The sequence below is a fragment of the Balaenoptera borealis genome (genome assembly GCF_965194805.1).
Source record: "Balaenoptera borealis genome assembly, chromosome: 16".
In the NCBI taxonomy this organism is placed as follows: Eukaryota; Metazoa; Chordata; class Mammalia; order Artiodactyla; family Balaenopteridae; genus Balaenoptera; species Balaenoptera borealis.
This window is the reverse complement of record NC_138872.1, coordinates 3,708,384-3,726,896: the sequence shown is the minus strand read 5'-3', so window position 1 is coordinate 3,726,896 and position 18,513 is coordinate 3,708,384. Positions and strand designations below refer to the sequence as shown.

The window sequence follows — 18,513 nt, the reverse complement described above, 5'->3', positions numbered from 1 at the left end:
CCTTTGCGGGGCGTGCTCACCTCTCAGCTCCTGCTTGGCCCCTCGGGTGTATGAGTTTGTGATCCCTTCCATGGAGGTGAAGAGCCTGGTCTCGGGAATCAACCCCTGTGCTGCACTGGGGGTTCTCCCTCTCCTTGGCCAGGTGGTGACACCTGGATTGGGGCTGCTGCTTCTATGTGCCCCAAACCGTGGGTAGGGCTGGGGGCATGGGGGTTATATCCAATGATCGCAGATATCTCAGGAAGGAAACACTGTCAAAGATTCTGACCGTGGTTTTCTTTGATCCTCAGTTTGGGTTTAGTGATTTGGGTTGACTTTGGACTTTTGTGTTTGGGGTGATTCCTGGTTTTGTTTGGATCATGCTGTGTCAGCCACAGAGCAGCCCCTAAAAATAGCCCAGGAGAACCCCTTGTTTCAGTGTTAAGTGGGATAGGATCCCGTTCAGTGTTTCTGTCGTGCGGGGGCTGAGCTCTGGCGTGCCCAAGAGTGCACTAATTAAAAGGAAAAGTGGCACTCAGCATGTTCTGTGTGTGCTGTATTATCTTAGCCCCATTTTTTGTTTTTCCTTTTAGATTAGAAAGCAGTGGCCCAGAGAGGTTAAGTCACTTGCCCGAGGCCACAGAGCACATTAGTGGTAAAGCTGGGGGTTGATCCGCAGACATGCTGTTAACTATAACACTCTACAGCCCAAACTAGGGCCAAGCTTTGCTCTGCTTCTGAAATGTGGCTTGTTTCTGCAGTCTAGAAGAGGGTTGGCAAATTGCAGGCTACAGGTCAGACCCAGCCTGTCTTTGTCTATACGACCAGCTCGTGTGCTGGCACTGTGAGCCCGGGTACCAGGCAGAGATGGCCCCCTCCCTGCACCTGCCTCCCAGCTGGTGGCCGCACTTCATCGATGTCCAGGGCCTGTGCTGGTCCCACTGACACCTGGGACTCAACTTTTGGCAGCTGCTGGGCCCTGAGCTGTGGAACCTCTTTCCAGGAGTTGGCCAGTCTCTTTGCCCAGGGCCAGCTGTCCGAGCCGTGACGGAGAACATGCCGGGTGTCACTGGGGTTCCGTGAAACTGACCACAGTGGCTGTCCCCCCAGCTCTCTAGGTCCCTCCTCTCAGGCTGGTCTCTCTCGGTCTCAGAATGTCTCCAGTGGGTGAAAACTGGGTATAAAGCAAGCCCACCAGCCAGCAGCACGCCCCAGGCAGAAGGGCCTTGGCTGGGAGCTCAGCTGGTGAGAAGCGACCTCTGCTGGTCAGGGCCAGACAAGGACAACCCCGAGGGAGGGATTCCAAATGCGGGGAACATGCAAAGCGGATGTCGGCTTCTACATTTAAAAAAAAACTTTTTTTGATATAACACTTGAGACTTTAACAGATGTTAACGTTTCAGTTTTGACAAGATTCCGAAATACAATGGTAGCTGCACACTCGCGTGAGATGCGCAGGAAGATGTAGCTTGGCAAAGGAGACGCTGAGACACTGGTTTCCCAGACCGAGGATCCCTCAGACAGGCAGGGTGTGAGGGGGTCAGTGTGTGATGAGTTTTGCGGAGAGACATCGGAGGAGGGTGTTTGGGGGTGAGTTCCTGGTGTGCCGGGTCCTGGGGCCCTCAGAGCGGAGGGTGGGGGACCCACTGTATCTTGGGCTAGTGGGGGGAGGGGGACCTCCCTGGGGCTGTTAGAATCTTACCCTGCGACCTCTCTGGTTGAAGGGCTGTGACCACTGACTCGCTCCCAGAAATCCAGAGCTGCCCTGTCCACTAGCTGCGTGGCTATTTAAATGAATTAAAACCAAAGAAAATAAAAAAATCCATCTCCCCCGTTGCACTGGCCGCTTGTCAGCTGCTCACTGTAGCAGACAAGGAGGAGGCATTTCTGTCATCTGAGAAAGGTCTATCGGGTGGCACTGAGGGTGAGGGGCGGCCACACGTCCACATGGGTGCACAGCCAGGGGAGTTTGCTGTTTGGGTCGATCAGCCCTTGCAGAGTTTTCTGCACCAACAGAGACCTTGTAACCTACAAAGCCAAAGCCCTTTACAGAAAAAGTTTGCTGACCCTCATTTAGAGAATGGGTTTGGGGCGCCATGCGTGGAAGGGAAGGAGCTTGAAAGTCATTGCTGAGGTCCAGGCAGAGGCTGTGGCAGCTGACACTGGGAGGACAATATTTCCGAGAAATATTTTGGAAGTAGAGTGCCCAGGATGTATTCATGAATTAGATACGAGGGGTGGGTATGAGGTGGAGAGGACAGGAGAGGGATTGAGCATTGTGTCCAGTCTGGCTGGACAGCTTGGGGGGTGGGGGCAGCGTGTACCGAGTCTGGTGAAGGTGGGGCTCTGTCTTGGTCAGTGCCATGTCCACAGCTCCCAGGAGGGTACCTGGGCCCCATAACTGTTCAAGGACACTTGTGGGATGGATGGATGGATGGATGGATGGATGGATGGATGGATAAGTGAGAGAGAAGAGGGACTGGGGAGGGGTTTCTCCTGGGAAATCAAGAGATGGGTTAGTGTATGATTCATTTTGACTATTTGACCTCCAGATGGAGGTGTCAATGTGGCCGATAATGGATGAGTCTGGAGCTCCGAGAAAGGGTCAAGGAGGTTGACAGAGATGAGATGGATTTGAAGCCAGAGGACTGGAGGAGAGAATTAGATGAGAGAGTGGGTTAATGGGGAAGAGGACCAAGGGCTGGGTCCTGGGGCAGCCCAGGGGGAGCCTGAGAGGAGCTGAGCAGGTGCAGCCAGAACGGCAGGAGGGAACCAGGGGGCGAGGTGTCCAGAAGCTGCAGAGGAGGTGCAGGGGTAGACGTGGGAGGACTGTGCTGAGACAGAGCCACGGGGACCTGCTCTGGCCAACGCGGGTGTGGGGACCCTGACCCAGGGCCGTCTCCTTGTTAACGCTTCTCTCGGCAGCCCTCCCAAGGGGCCCCATGGAGCCCAGTTCAAACACGCCCACCTTGTCCAGACTCCCAGGTCCGTGCGGGGAGACCAAGGCCCAGAGGGAGCAACTGGCCGGTCAGGGTTTCTGTGACGGCAGGACCCAGGAGAGCACGTCACAGCTGTGGGTCTCGCCACAGGCCTCCCTCGCCAAGAGACACCACCAGAGCATCTCCTTAGAGATCTAAGTAGTGTCTGCCTCCAGCAGGGGCTCTCAACCATGGGCATCCCACCCTCCAGGGGACGTTGGGCAGTGTCTGAAGATAGTTTTGGTTGTCACTCTGGCATCTGGCAGATAGAGCCCAGGGCTGCTGCTAGACATTTTACAGGCAAAGAATTATCTGGCCCCAAATGTCAATACTGCCAAAGTTGAGAACCCCTGACCTAGAATGAGAGGAAAACTCATCCACGTTCCAAAATAATGCTTTGATCCCTGGCAGTGTGGCCCGTGACTGTCCCAAGTGCTGAATAGCTTCAGACGTCCCCTCCGTGACCTCATGGAAGTCTCCCTCCCTTGCAGTGGGCAGGAGAGGGTGTTTTATACAGATGTTTGTACAGATGAGGAAACGGAGGCTCAGAGAGGTGGAGACCAAGGTCACTTCTCTGGAAATGAGTCAGTCACAACAGAGGCAAAGGATGGATGTGGGAGACTGGTGTGGTGAGCTTGAGGTCAGGTGAGCCATTCCTGTGCCACCTGTCTCCCCCGAAACCATGACATTGGGAACACACTGGATACCTAGAGGATAGAACCCAAGCCTGGACCGAGTGGCTACTCAAGCTCACTCCGGCCCCTCAGCCGGTGCTTCCGGCTGCAAGCTTGGCCACTGAGGGCCCGGGAGCACGGCCTCCTCAGGATCAGGGTCCACTGCCCTGCTCTGATTCACACAAGCCAGGAGGCCCAGCAAAGTCATAGGACCAGTGCCCACATGGAGAAAAGGGACCTTTCCACACTCACCTATGGCTTACCGAGGAAAGCACACAACTGTTTTTACCTAGAAGCACAAAACGTTTATTTTAATGTTACTTTTGCAAAACTTATTAACTAAAACAATCAGGATTGTAGACTCTTAGAAGTTGCAGGTCACAGGTCATGGGACATAACAATAGTCTTGAAGTCTAGGAGTCTTTAAAAAAAACGCCTATGAAAAAATAATACTTTTGAGGACAGTTTTGTTATTATTGTCAATAATAATAATAAAATAAAACCGTAGTGTTTTCACATGGGTATCGGTGCAGGGCATAAGGTAAGGCGCATTCTGTAGTGGCTGTTCTCAGCTCAGACTAACCCCATGATACAAACCTGACTCTGTCTTCTGCAGTGGGTGGGAAGGGGACGTTTCTTTTCTCAGATCTTGCTTATCAGGATTTGGGAGGGCCAGCCCTTCTAAGGCAAAGACTGCATTTCCATGAGCTTCACAGGGAAAAGGCCTGGCCTGAGAGGTCTTCAACTTCCAACAGGGACGCCAAAAGGACAGAAATGGTGATAGCCAGTGGGATGCCTGGGACATGCGGTGGTCCTTTCTAGAGTTTCACTGAAGCTTTGTGAGGGCAGTGACCAAGCCTGCCTCGGTCAGCACCACGGACAGTGCCACCTCCAGAAGCGTTCCCTGACTGATGGATGAATCCCACACGGTGACTTTGGGGCCAGCTCTGTCAGACTGTTCCCAGAGGGTGTTAGGATCTTCCCCCTTAGGTGGTTGCAAAGATGAAATTAGACGATGTGGGGCGGGGCACCTGGGGTGTGTGCTCTGAGTGGGCAGGGGGGCTGGGGTCCTGAGGTGGGGATGGGAGGCCGCCTCTCTTCTTGTGTCAGGGAAGAAGGAAGGGTGTGTCGGGGATGGTAGGTTTGGGTTTGAGCTCCCCCCGCTGCCCCCAGCCCCTGGTCTGATGGGCTCATTTTCCTCTGTAAAGCTGGAGGTGAGGCCGCACAGGAGGAGGGAGTGAGAAGCTGCAGGTAGGAGAGAGACAGAGAAGGTCTGAAGCAGCGTGACCGCCTGCTGGGGCAGAGCCAAGGGCCCTGAGGGTGGTGGTCCTGAGATGGCCAGGACTGGGACTTCTGTGTCGCTGTCTGTCTTCCACAGCACTCCATAGGGACGGGAGCCGGCAGATGGAGGGTCACCCAGAGGTGGGGTGCTCCCAGTTAGCTGAATGCAAAGGAAGGGAGGCAGAGGGCTTGGGGGTGCTGGTGAGATGGTTCCTGAGTGATGGATGGTGGAACTCGAGCTGGATAAAGAGAGAAGGGGGAAAGGAGAGGCTGACGGGTTGGGAGAAAGCCCAGGGGTGGACAGGCCAGGGGAGGGGGGAGCAGTGGTTCAGGAGCGGGAGGGGCCTGAGCCAGCAGCTGGAAGGAGAGGGGAGGGGGGCCGTGGACGGGCTGACCCTTTCTCAAAGCTGAAGCTCCCTGCTGTTCCCCTGCCACTCAGCTCGCAGCCCTCACTCAGGGGCAGGACTGTTGTTGACCAGGCGTGTAAAATCAGTCACTGCGGGGTCTGAGGGTCTGCAGCGTGCCAGGCACACGTCTCATTGTCGCTTCTTGATTAAATCTCACAATCCTGTGAGGGACTCTTGCTGTTAGTCCGATGTCATCCACGGGTAAATGGAGACACAGGAGATCAGGAACTCATCCAAGGTCACAGAGGAAGTGCAGGGGCCAACTGGCATCTGATTCCAAAGCCTGTGTTTGTGACCAGCAGCCCCAGGTGAGGTGGGAGCTTTAGTTACTACCTATTGAGTGGAAAAAGGGACAGAATCACCCGCGCTCTTGAAGTTATTTCCCTCCCTCCCCCCTCCCTCCTCCTCCTCCTCTCTGCTTCTGATGTTTCTGTTGATAGTAGAACTCACGGGGAGTCAAATGTCTATGAGAGGTGACCCCTCTGTACCCTGCTCCGTGATAACAAGTCCACCCAGCCGAAGCTCCCTTGCTGTCTTCACACCCACCCCAGCCAGAGGAACTGTGGTTTGTGAATTCTCTGTTTTGCTTTTGAACCAGCCAAGATGTCGTCAGCATCCAGAGATGAAGAAGCAGGTGCTGCTGGCAGCCTCCCACCTACCACGGACGAGCCCTCTCAAGCCTTAGCTGGGTCCGACTCCCTGGACAGTCCTCCCAGACCCCTGGAGAGATCCGTGGGCCAGCTCCCCAGCCCCCCGCTGCTGCCCACCCCACCGCCCAAGGCAGGCTCCAGAACCACGAGAAGTGTCACAGGTGGGCCTACGTGCATCCACCCATCCACCTTGCTTCCTTTTTCCTTCCGTTCATCCATCCATGCCTCCGACCCGTCCTGATTGGGCTCCCACTGTGGGCTGGTTCTCACCCTTTGCTTCTGCGATGCTCTGGGGCTCTGGGCAGGTCCAGGGGAGCAGAGCTGGAGACAGGAGGGCGGTTCTTAGCAAGGAGGAGCTCTGGTTGTCAGGAGAAGACAGCTTGGGCTCCCTCAAACACATGTGGGGCAGCGTTCAAAGGTTTCTTCCAGAAGGTGAATGCAGGAGACGTAGCCACAGCCCCCAGGATGGCGGCTTTGTCTTTCTGTCTGGATATTCAGGTGTCTGACTGTCCTTCTCTTTCTGCTTCTAAGTCAGTGTCTGTCTGTCTGTCTGTCTCCTTCTCCTTACCTCCTCTCTCCCTCCCTCTCATCCCCTCTTTTCTCTCCCTCCCTCCCACTCCCCATCTCCCCATCTCCCCTTCCCCCCTTCCTCTGTCTCTCTGTCTGTCTCATGATCTCTGCTCATCTCCATGAGAGCTCCGTCCAGCAAGGCAGAGCCAGGAATCCACACTGGACTGTAGGCTGGTGGTCAGAGAGGGAAGTACGGCTGAGCAGAGGCCCGCAAAGGCATCGCCTTCTGTAGCTTTGGCCACACTGGCTGAAGGGTCCCAGGAAGTAGGGGCGTTGTCTTTTCAAGTTTGGGTATTTCTTGTCCCGTCCCTGCTGGAAACAGGAGACACTGCAGGTCTCAGGGGGAAAGCAGGCCTTTCACAAAGAGGCGATTGTTTCTAAGAGTAAATCCTTGCGTGCTGCCTCTGAGGGCGGGGTCATGAAGATGAGAGTGGATAGCAGATTTCAGCAGCTTGGCTCTAATCCTTGGCCACCACCTGTCACACGACTGCTCACCACTTGTCAGGAGCTGCCCACCCCCAGGCACTGCAAGGAGGCCAGCCCCTCTGGGGAGGGAACGTGTCCCCACTTTACAGTTGAGGGAACTCTGCCATCACCCCCAGATCCCAGCGCCTGCATACAGCTGGTGCTCAGCGAGTGTGGGTAACCGTGATCGAAGGAACAGTCAGACGATCTGACCCCTTTGTCTGCTTTCTGCCTCTTTCTCCATCTCTGGGAATCAGTCAGAGTGTTCAGTCCTTGGGTGACATGGCCACACAGACTAAAGTTTTGAGGCAAATAATCTGCATCTTGTTACAGTCTGTGTGATAATCCCCTTTCCATCCATTGAAATGTGAGACAGTTGGAAATCCACTGGATAAGGCACCATCCACCCCGCTTTCTTCTGGCTCCTGTATAATTAGTTCAGGGACTCTCTGTCCCCGTTGTGCTTAGACAGGATCAGACCTTGGCCTGTTTCATCCCCCGTGAGCCCTCCTCTCTCCCCATGTCCCAAGTCCTGGGTCAGCTCCTTTGACTGCCCCTCAGGGGCGAGGAGCTCCTGAACTTCGGAGACCTTTTCTGACAAGTCACCGAGGAGTCTGGGGACTGGATTAGGAGCGGGAGGAGGCAGAAGGGTTACGAGCTGTGGCCTGGATCTCTTATAGCTGAGACTGCATTTTGGCGACTTGGTCTTAATTTCCTTTAGGGGGAAATAGTTGCTTCAGCACTTGGCCACTAGGTGGCAGCAGAGGAGGAGAAAGGCCCTTCACCTGGGCTTAACTGGGGCACAGGGGGGCCGAGGCTACACACCGAGCGCTCCCCACCCACCCCGGGTGCTCGCTGGGCTGAGATAGACACCAGCGGCCCCCAGCCCACCCTCCCCCAGGTGTCAGGGAGCCACCTGCACCCAAATCCCACACACAGACTTGCTTTGCTGGGTCTGCGTGGTGTTTAATATTTTAAAAATGTGTTGCCAACATTTTAAACATATCAAAATATGTTTAAGTGTTAAACATATTATATATCTATATCTATCTGAATCACTTTTACTGTGCAGCTGAGACTAACACAACATTGTAAACCAACTGTACTTCAATTCCAAAAAAGAAAAAAAAGGAAAAAATATATAAAATATGTTTAACGGGCAGCCTTCGGGGCCCTGGGACTTGCCGTCATCAGGCCACATCTCGTCCCCAGGAGAATGGGAGAGCTGTGATTAGAAGGCCCCCTCCGGTGAGGTGCAGGGTTGGCGGTGGACGTGAACGGATGACGTGGGGAAGCAGAGGGGGCCGTGGTGGTGGTCCAGGATGAGCGATGGCTGTAGAGCTTGGGGAGTTCTTCCACGTTCCGCAAAAGGAAGTGTGGCTTCAGGAGTTTGTAGTAGAGAAACGGGAAGGAGGCTTTCGGTGCCTGAGACCTCGCAGGGGGCCTGTGGGCACTGCTGTCTGCTCAGCTCAGGGATGCAGGATGGAGTGGTCAGGGACAAACCTCATCTCCGGCTTTGGGGGCGAAGCGGCATGGTGCAGCATCTGGTACGAGTGGGTTCACCTGGCTGGGAGCCCTGCGTCCTCTCTGCTCACGGGCTCCTGTGTTTTAGCAAAGCCCCACTTCCCTGACCCCAAAGGCTTATCTTCTTGTTGGTTCTTCTCATGCCCCAGGCCAGACCACGCTCTTCCAAGGCTCTGGCGGGAAGAGTACTGACCCTCCTCTCCGAGGCCAGCTTTCCACGCCCACGGGGTCCCCACATCTCACCACCGTCCACCGGCCGCTGCCCCCCAGCCGAGTCATCGAGGAGCTGCACAGGGCGCTGGCCACCAAGCACCGCCAGGACAGGTGAGGCCCCTCCCCTGGCAGGGGGACCTGTGTGCCCACATCCCCATCTGCGGCCAACCTTATGGGGGGCAGTTACGGGGGACGGGCTCCGGGTTGGACTCAGTGCTCTGCTGTCACCATCTTGGAATTCCTAGCTTTTGAGCAAGGAGCTCATGTTTTCATTTTGCACCGGGCTGTGCAGCTGGTCTGTAGCCGGTCTCAGTTGCCACTTTCCAGGAGGGGTCAAGTGGGTGATGTGCACCGTGGGGACCAGCCACAGAGTCCCTGCGTTTCCCCCAGAGGATCCAGGGTTGGCTGGGAGCATCCCGGGGGAAAATCGAGAGGGAGAAGTAGCCGTTACAATGTCCCGGGACTCTGACGGCTTCCCGTTTTCATCAGGCAAGAGCACAAGTAAGCCTGCTCGGAAGCTGACTCTTATTCTTGGTCTCATATGCCTCGTAGACTGAGGACAAGTGAGTCATCGAAGGGCAAACCAGACAATGGGATACGTGTGTGGCTTGGCAGAAATATTGGACAGCTAAAATGCCCTGCTCAGTTCTGAGGAAATCCTTGATCTGAGTGTTTGCTGCTCTAAGTCTTGGCGGGTTGTATTACATGCATGTCTGTGACATTCAGAACAGCACGTTCCCAGCAGCCATTTGCCTTGGGCTCAAAGCCGTGTGTGCCTCTGACGCTTCTTGTCCTGTGTATCGGCTGCACATGGGGGTCGTCTTTGCAACGCCCATTGTAAGTCTTCAAGTCGACTTTGCAGGGTTTCCAGGTGAAGCTGGACAACGTATAACACGAACTGCCTTTCTGGTTCAGTTTCCAAGGCAGGGACAGTAAGGGGTCCCCGAAGAAGCGTGTGGACGTCCGGCTGTCGAGGACGTGCAGTGTGGAGCGGGGCAAGGAGCGGGAGGAGGCTTGGAGCTTTGATGGAGCCTCGGACGGCAAGTGGACCGTGGCTAAGGAGTCCGAGGAGAACAAGGAGAACTTGATCATGAACTCCGAACTCAAGGATGACCTGCTTTTGTATCAAGATGAAGAGGCCCTGAATGACTCCATCATCTCTGGTGAGCGGGAGGGTGGATCCCGCGGGGTGGGAACCTCCCATCAGAGGCACGCACCCAAGCCCGCCTTCGAGGGGGCACTTCTGCCGCCAGCACAGAGGGGGCAGGGGAGTGATGGAGAGGGATACCCCCCTCTCCTTGTTTCATGAGCAGGCTGCCTGCGGGCAGGCTCAGGGCACAGTTCGGAGGGACCTGAGTGAGTTTGTTTTATTTTGCCAATTGCATATTCATTTTCACGTGTACTGGAAAAACAAAAGTGGCTCAGTAAGTGACTGAGCGCATCACTTGGGGTGACATGGCAGGAGGTGGTGTCAGTGGCACTCGGATGGCCAGCGTTTGGAAAATGTAGCAGAAAATGTTAATAGGAAAGCGAGATGAGATGGAAGTGGGAGGGAGGGAAGGAGAGAGGGGCTGATGCCAGCGGTCATCTCAGAAATACTATAAGCCCGGCAGCATCTGTTTGTTCAGGACCACATGTTCACGAGGCCCTTGGAGGTCTGTGTCTGTCCTCACAACATGTTCTAAAGGTCAGAGTATTTGCTCTGTCTTACCCTTGAAGATCTGGGGGCTCAGAGAGACAGCGCATTGTAGACCCCTCATGATGAAGGTAAAACGGTGCTCCGTCCTGGTGCAGGCTGTGCTGAGCTTTGTCTCTTGTAGGAGGGTCAAGGGTGGACATGGCTGTAAGGCCTTTGGGGAGGATTATTGTTCCTAAGTGAGGGGTTGTTGTTCTTCCTGAAAGCATCTCATGGTGACCATCACTGCCACAAGCAGAGCTCTGGGTGGAGCCACTGGGGACCTGGTCTGGTGTTGGTGGAGAGTCTGGAAGGGGCTGGCATTGAACCTGAGCTGGCTGGTACTAAGTGGGTACAGGCAGGGGGAACCGTGACCAGGTGGACAGACCAGGAGCCCAGGGCTGGACACTGGCCTTGGCTGTCACCCCCTCCTGTGACCTTGCATACCTCCGGGCCTTTTCCATGCTGGTCTAGTGAAGCACTTCGGGAGCGTGTGCCGTGGTACATGCGGGGTGACACGGCACCCATGAGGTTGGAAGAGGCTGACAGATTGTCGAACTGGGGTCTTCGTGGCGGAAACTCACAGCCATAGTGCCCTGGACATCTAAGGAGAGGCTGAAGCTTGTGATGTTTCCCAAACTTATCTGGCCCTGGGACCCTTTCCCTTAAACACCCGTCAGCATCCTGCCGGATGGGGTGACGCGGGACACATCCGAGAATGGCTGGCGTAGACAGGGATCAGGGCTGGAGCAGGTCTCTCAGCCTCGGCCCCCAGTGGCATTGGGGGCTGGACAGTTCTCTGTGGTGGTGCTGCCCTGGGCCTTGTTGGGTGTCTGGAGCCTCCCTGGCTTCTGCTTGCTGGACCGCACTCCCTCTGGCTCTAGGCGAGGGGCCTTCCTGCCTCTTCCAGCTGATGGGGGCTCCAGGGTCCTTGCCTTGTGGCCACATCGCTCTGATCTCTGCCTCCGTCTTCACATCAGCTCTTCCGTGTCCTCTCCTTCTCTTATAAGGACACTCGTCATTGGTGTTAGGGCCCATCTGGATAATCTGGGATGATCTCCTCATTTTGAGATCCCTACCTTAATTACATCTGCAAAAGCAGATTACATCTTTTTTTTTTTTTCCAAATAAGGTCACATTCCCAGGTTCCAGGTGCACCAGTCTTTGGGTTTCTGCCCAACACGGTCCCCCCTGATGGTGTAGCATGTTCCTTTTCTCGTTGAGCCAAGGTGGCCCCTGGGACCTTTTACCCCCAACCCCATGCCCGGGTCCTCAGCAGTGGGACCATTCCACGTGCCTCAGACGAGACCCGCCGTGGGAAGGAGCTGGGGTACTGTCCCTGCGGCCTGAGCGGGTCCCCGCCTGCGTCACCCGCCAACCCCTCACTGATCAGGTCAAACCTTCTCCTCCCCTGCTCTGATGACAACACTGTGAACCTTCCTTCAGAGCTTGACACAGTTGCAATTTTACCCTGATTTTTGTCCTTATCTGACTGTTGTCTGTCTCCCCACAAGTCTATCAATTATTCGATTACTACTGATAACCTAATGTATGTGTTTGACTACTGTCCCACGTGGGCTGGTGCCCCCTCGTCCCCATGTGCCTGGTTCTAAGTAGGAGTCAGTGAGTAGCTGCTGGATGAGTGGCTTTAAATACCATCTGCCAATCCGACAGGTCCTCCAGCCCACGTGGCCCGAGCTCCGAGGGGTTGCCCTGTTCACTCAGCGCGTCCCCCTGGGGTCTCGGAGGTGTGGCTGACCTGACATCTTTGGATCTGAGCTCTTGATCTTTGCCTCCAAACCCAGACCGTTCCCTGTCCCTGTGAGCAGGGCCTCTGACCTTCCGTGGCCTGGGGCCACCTTGCTGCTCTCTGGACTTCGCACCTGACACGCAAATGGCTTCCCCTTGAAGACATCGGGCCAGTCCTCCTCTGCCGCGCTCAGCCTCCCCCGAGGCTCCCTGCCTGCGCCATCACCTCTGTTCTAGCCCCTCCACACAGGCAGACGTCAGTCAGGGAACGTCACCCCTTGCTCACATCCCTCCAGTGGCTTCCGAGGGGTTTAACGCCCTGACCTCACCAGGACCTGCGTGGCCTGTCCCTGTCCCCCGGGCTTGTCTCCTCTCCACGCCCCCTGGGACCCAGCCACGCACCCTCCCTGCTTCTTACACACCCTGACCACAGGGCTCCCGTGCTCACCACGCAGGAGGTGTGTGCGGCTCCACGGGGTTTAAAACACCGCTTCCTCCAGGAAGCCGGCAGGCATAAACAAGTGACTCCTCTGCCAGTCCCTGCGCACACAGTAAATGTCAGTGAATGATGGGGTGTCGGGATGAAAGGAGATGGTGTCTGTAGCCTCACGTGGCAGATCAGCCGTTTCGCCACCTCCGAGGTTTCTCCCAGGACGTGGGGCAAGCCTGAGTCTCTTGTTATTTGTCTTCTCAAACCGGCGTCCTTAATTGAACTTGGTGTTCGACTGTGGTGACAGGAAGAGGGAGGGTGGAACTCATTCTAGAAACTCTGCTGTTGTTAACATGCCCAGGATCCCACCAGGCTGTGCTCAGGAAGGAGTGCACTGACTGTTTGCAAACCCAGGTAAAGCCACCCCTCTTGGGCCTTCTGTGGGCACCGTTGTCTGGGGCTCAAGGTCAAGGGCTCACATCCAACCCTAAGAGCATCCTGTGGCGGGCCGGGCCCATCGCACACAGTGAGGCAGATGGGGATTCCCGACGCCCACACACTGACCCCTGACATCTGCAGTTGAGGCCACGGTACACAATCCGGGGTCCCTGAACCCCTGAGATCCAGGGCAGAAAGTGGATTCTTTGCCTTTATCATATTCTCACGTGTGTTTGCAACTCCCTCAAAGTTACAAATCTCTGGGACAACATGCTTGGAGGAAAAAAAATTCAATATCGGTGCTGGGAAAAGTCTATAAATCTTACTTTTGGGGGAAAGTGGTTCATAGTGGGAAAGGCCCATAAACGTATTCTGCTTGGCCTGGTAGGACAGTGGCAAAGATCAGCTTTTATTTCCTTCTCTCGAGTTCAAACCCTGCTCCCAGCATCACGGCTGGTGTGTCATTTGTAGATCTCTGTGGTGCAGAAGCAGAAAAGCGCCAAGCAGGGGCCTCATCAGTTATTAACCATAGAAACTGCACTGGTATTTATTTATTTATTCTCATAACTCACTGTCGATGGAGCCTTTGCAGGTGGCATCTCATCCAGCGTGAACACCCCAGGAAGTGTTTGTTATCAAACATCTTGCCAGCCTGAATTCTCTAGTAGTAGCTACATTAGGGTTTAATTTCTGGAGGTGGTGGAGGCCCCATCCGAGGCAGACGTGCCCCTGAATTAGCTAGAAGACCGTCCTGCTGGATCCAGTTGGAGTGAAAAATGTATTTGCTTTAGTCTGGGTCTGGCCGTTGGATTTCCATGCAGGGCACATAGGATGTCTCAATCAACACAAAGATGCATTACAGGCTGTTGTGTCTGTGCCTCGTGTGGTGTGTTTATGCTCCCACATAGGCTTGCATGCATATGTGTCCACACACACGGTACCTTTGTGGGCATGTGTAGTCAGCGCCAGGTAATTGGGGACATTCTCAAGTCCATCAAAGGTGATTTTTTTAAAAGATTTTGTTTTTTAGAACAAGTTTAGGTTCACAGCAAATTAAGAAGAAATATAGACTTTTCCCATCTTCCCCTGCCCCATACCTGCACAGCGCCCTCCATTATCAACATCCCCTCCAGATGGTGCATTTGTTACAACTGATGAACCTGCACTGGCACACGGTCACCCAAAGTCGATAATTTATGTTAGAGTTTATTCTTGGTGTTGTACGTTCTATGGGTTTGGACAAATGCATAATGACGTGTCCAGCCTTAACAGTATCATATGGAGGAGTTCCACTGCCCTGAAAATCCTCTGTGCTCTGCCTATTCATCCCTCCCTCCCCCCAACCCCTGGCAACCACTGATCTTTTTTACTGTCTCCATAGTTTTGTCTTTTCCAGAAGGTCGTATTTGGAATAATACAGTAGGTAGTCTTTTCAGATTGGCTTCTTTCACTTAGTAATATACATTTATGTTTCTGCCTTGCCATTTCATGGCTAGATGATATTTAATTTTTTTTCTTATTTTTATTTTTTCTTCTGGTTTTGTTGAGATATAAATGACACGTAATGCTGTGTAAATTGAAGGTGTATACAGCGTAATGGTTTTCACTTACATACATCCTGAAACGCCACAGTAAGTTTAATAGACATCCATCATCTCATATAGATACAAAATTAAAGAAATAGAATATTTTTTCCTTGTGATGAGAACTCTTAGGATTTACTCTTTTGAGTAACTTTCATATATAACATACATCAGTGTTAATTATATTTATCATATTTATCATGTTGTACATTACATCCCTAGTACTTATTTATCTTATAACTGGCAGTTTATACCTTTTGACCACCTTCATCCAATTCCCCCTGCTTCCATCTCCCACCTCTGGTAACCACAAATCAGATCTCTTTTTCTATGAGTTTGTTTTTGAAGTATAGTTGACCTACAACACTACATTAATTCCTGGTATACAACATAGTGATTCAATATTTCTATACATTTCAAAATGATCTCTATGATAAATCTAGTTACCATCTGTCACCATATGAAGATATCACGTAATTATTGGCTGTATTCCCCACACTGTACATTTCCTACCCGTGGCTCATTTATTTTTTAACTGGAAGTTTGTGCCTCTTAATCTCCCTCACCTGTTTCTCTCCTCCCCCACCCCCTCGTTTCTTTTTAATGCAGAATAATATTCCACTGTCTGGCTGTATCCCAGTTTATTTATCCCTTCACCTACTGAAGGAAGTCTTGATTGTTTCTAAGTTTTGGCAACTATGACTAAAGCTGTTATAAACATCCATGTGCAGGTTTTTGTGTGGGTATAAGTTTTCAACTCCTTTGGATAAATACCATTTTTTAATTGGGTGATTTGGTTTTTTATTGTTGAGTTTTAAGAGTTTTTTGTATATTTTGGATGACATTCCTTTATCAGACGTGTCTTTTGCAAATATTTATTCCCGGTCCTTGACTCTTCTCCTTATACTCTCAACATTGTCTTTAACAGAACAGAAGTTTTAACTTAATAAACTCCAGCTTATCAATTGTTTCTTCCTTGGAGTGTGCCTTTCGTCTTGTATCTAAAAGTCATTACCATACATAAGGTCACTTAGGTTTCCTCCTAGGTGATCTAGAACTTTTAGAGTGTTGTGTTTTGCATTTCGGTCTGTGGTCCATTTTGAGTTAATTTTTGTGAAAGGTGAAAGTTCTGTGTCTAGATTCATTTTTAATTTTTGTTCTTTTGCATGTTGATGTCCAATTGTTCCAGCACCATTTGTGCAAAGATTATCATTGCTTCATTGTATTGCTTTTGCTCCTTCGTCAAAGATCAGTTAACTGTATTTACGTGGGGGTCTATTTCTGAACTCGCTATTTTGTTCTATTGATGTATTTGTCTATTCTTTCACCAATACCACACTATAAACTAAGTCGAGTAGTGTCAGTCTTCCAACTTTGTTCTCCAACATTGTGTTGGCTATTCTTAGTCTTTTGCCTGTCCATATAAACTTTAGAATATCTGCCAGTATCCACAAAATTCCTTGTTGGGATTTGGATTGGGATTGCATTGAACCTATAGATCACATTAGGAAAAACTGACGTCTTGACAATATTCAGTCTTACTGTCCACGAACATGGAATATCTCTCCATTTATTTGGTTCTTTGATTTTGTTCATTAGAGTTTTGTAGTTTTCCTCGTATAGATCTTGTATATATTTTGTTGGATTTATACATAACTGTTTCATTTTGGGGGGTGTTAACATAATGGCATTATGTTTTTAATTTCAAATTCCACTTGTTCATTGTTGGTATAATGGAAAGCAATTGACTTTTGTATATTAACATTGTATCCTGCAACCTTGCTACAATCACTGATTAGTTCCAGGAGTTTTTCATTGATTCTTTTGGATTTTCTACATAGATAATTGTGTCATCAGAAAACAAAGACAGTTTTATGTCTTCTCACTCTGTGTACCTTTTATTTCCTTTTCTTCTCTTTTTTGCGTTAGCTCCTATTCCAGTATGATAATGAAAAGGAATGATGGAAAAGACATCTTGCTTTGTTCCTGATCTTAGTGGGAAAGCTTTGAGTTTCTCACCATTAAGGATGTTGTTAGCTCTCGGTTTTTGTAGATATTCTTTATCAAGTTGAAGAAGTTCCTCTTTATTAAGTTTACTGATGTGGCTTTTTTAATTGAGGTAACGTTGGTTTATAACATTATATGAGTTTCACGTGTACAACACTATATTTTTACTACTGCATACACTACAGTGTGCTCACCACCCCAAACTGAGTTTCAATCCATTATCATACAGTTGACCCCCTTTGTCCATTTTGCCTTCCCCCTTGTTTCCCTCTGGTAACCACTACTCTGCTCTCTGTATCTACATTTTGGTTTGGTTTGGTTTATTTGTTTGTTTTTTATATTGCACACATGAGTGATTTCATTTGGTGTTTGTCTTTCTCTGTCAGACTTGTCTCACTTAGCATAATACCCTACAGGTCCATTCATGCTGTTGCGAATGGCAGGATTTTATCTTTTTTATGGCTGAGTAGTATTCTGTTGTGTGTGTGCATGTATGTATGTACACAACTTCTTTATCCCTTCATCTCTTGATGGGCAGTTAAGTTGTTTCCATATCTCTTGGCTATTGTAAATCATACTGTGATGAACATAGGAGTGCATCTATCCTTTTGAATTAGTGTTTTTGTATTCTTCAGATAAATAACCAGATGTGGAATAGCTGGATTGTATGGTAATTCTATTTTTATTTTTTTTGAGGAATCTCCATTTTGTTTTCCATAGTGGCTGCACCAACTTACATTCTCAGCAACTGTGTATAAAGGTTCCCTTTTCTCCACATCCTCTCCAACCCTTGTTATTTCTTGCTTTTCTGATAATAGCCATGCTAACAGGCATGAAGTGATATCTCACTGTAGTTCTGATTTGCACTTCCCTAATAATTAGTGATGTTGAACATCTTTTCATGTGCCTGTTGGCCATCTGTATGTCTTTTTTTGAAAAATGTCTGTTCAGATCTTGTGCCCACTTTTCAATCAGATTTTGTGTTTTGGAGTTGTTGAGTTGTATGAGTTCTTCATATATTTTGGATATTAACCCCTTATTGGATATATGATTTGCAAATATCTTCTCCCATCAGGTAGGTTGTCTTTTAGTTTTGTTGATGGCTTCCTTTGCTGTGCAGAAGCTTTTTTAGTTTGATGCAATCCTATTTGTTTATTTTTGCTTTTGTTTCCTTTGCTTGAGGAGACATACATAGAAAGATATTGCTAAGACTGATGTAAAAAGAGCATCCTGCCTATGTTTTCTTCTAGGAGTTTTATGGTTTCAGGTCTTACATTCAAGTCTTTAATCCATTTTGAGTTAATTTTTGTGTATGGTGTGAGACAGTGGTCTAGTTTCTTATCTATCTATCCAGTTTTCTCAGCACCATTTATTGAAGATACTGTCCTTTCTCTGTAGTATGTTCTTTGCTCTTTTGTTATAAATTATTTGTCCATATATATGTGGGTTTATTTCTAAGATCTCAATTCTGTTCTTTTTTGATCTATGTATCTGATTTTCTGCCAATTCCATGCTGTTTTGATTACTATGGCTTTTGTAATATAGTTCGAAATCAGGGCATGTGATACCTCAAGATTTGTTGTTTTCTCTCAGGATTGCTTTGGGTATTTGTGGTCTTTTGTGCTTCCATATAAATTTTAGAATTTTTTGTTCTATTTCTGTGAAAAATGTCATTGGGATTTTGATAGGGATTGCATTGACTCTGTAGATTGCTTTAGGTAATGTGGACTTTTTAACAATGTTAATTCTTTTAATCCAATGAGGACACAGAGTATCTTTCTGTTTCTTTGTATCTTCAATTTATTTCAACAATGTCTTATATTTTTCAATGTACGAGTCTTTGGCCTTCTTGATTAAAATTACTCCTTTTTTGGTACCAATTGTAAATAG

At 50.2% G+C, this 18,513-nt stretch overlaps 1 protein-coding gene across 10 annotated transcripts in view; it reads left to right on the top strand.

Annotated features, from left to right (window-relative positions):
• PHACTR3 (phosphatase and actin regulator 3) overlaps positions 1 to 18,513 on the top strand; it is a 414,253-nt gene that overhangs the window by 330,324 nt on the left and 65,416 nt on the right. For 9 of the 10 annotated variants that reach the window (XM_082361024.1, XM_082361023.1, XM_082361022.1 and 6 more), the window contains 3 exons: positions 5,918 to 6,130; positions 8,678 to 8,852; positions 9,657 to 9,904. In XM_082361024.1, the coding sequence (XP_082217150.1) occupies positions 5,918 to 6,130; positions 8,678 to 8,852; positions 9,657 to 9,904 (636 nt within the window). The remainder of the gene's footprint in view (positions 1 to 5,917; positions 6,131 to 8,677; positions 8,853 to 9,656; positions 9,905 to 18,513) is intronic. The other variant, XM_082361026.1, reaches the window with a different exon arrangement.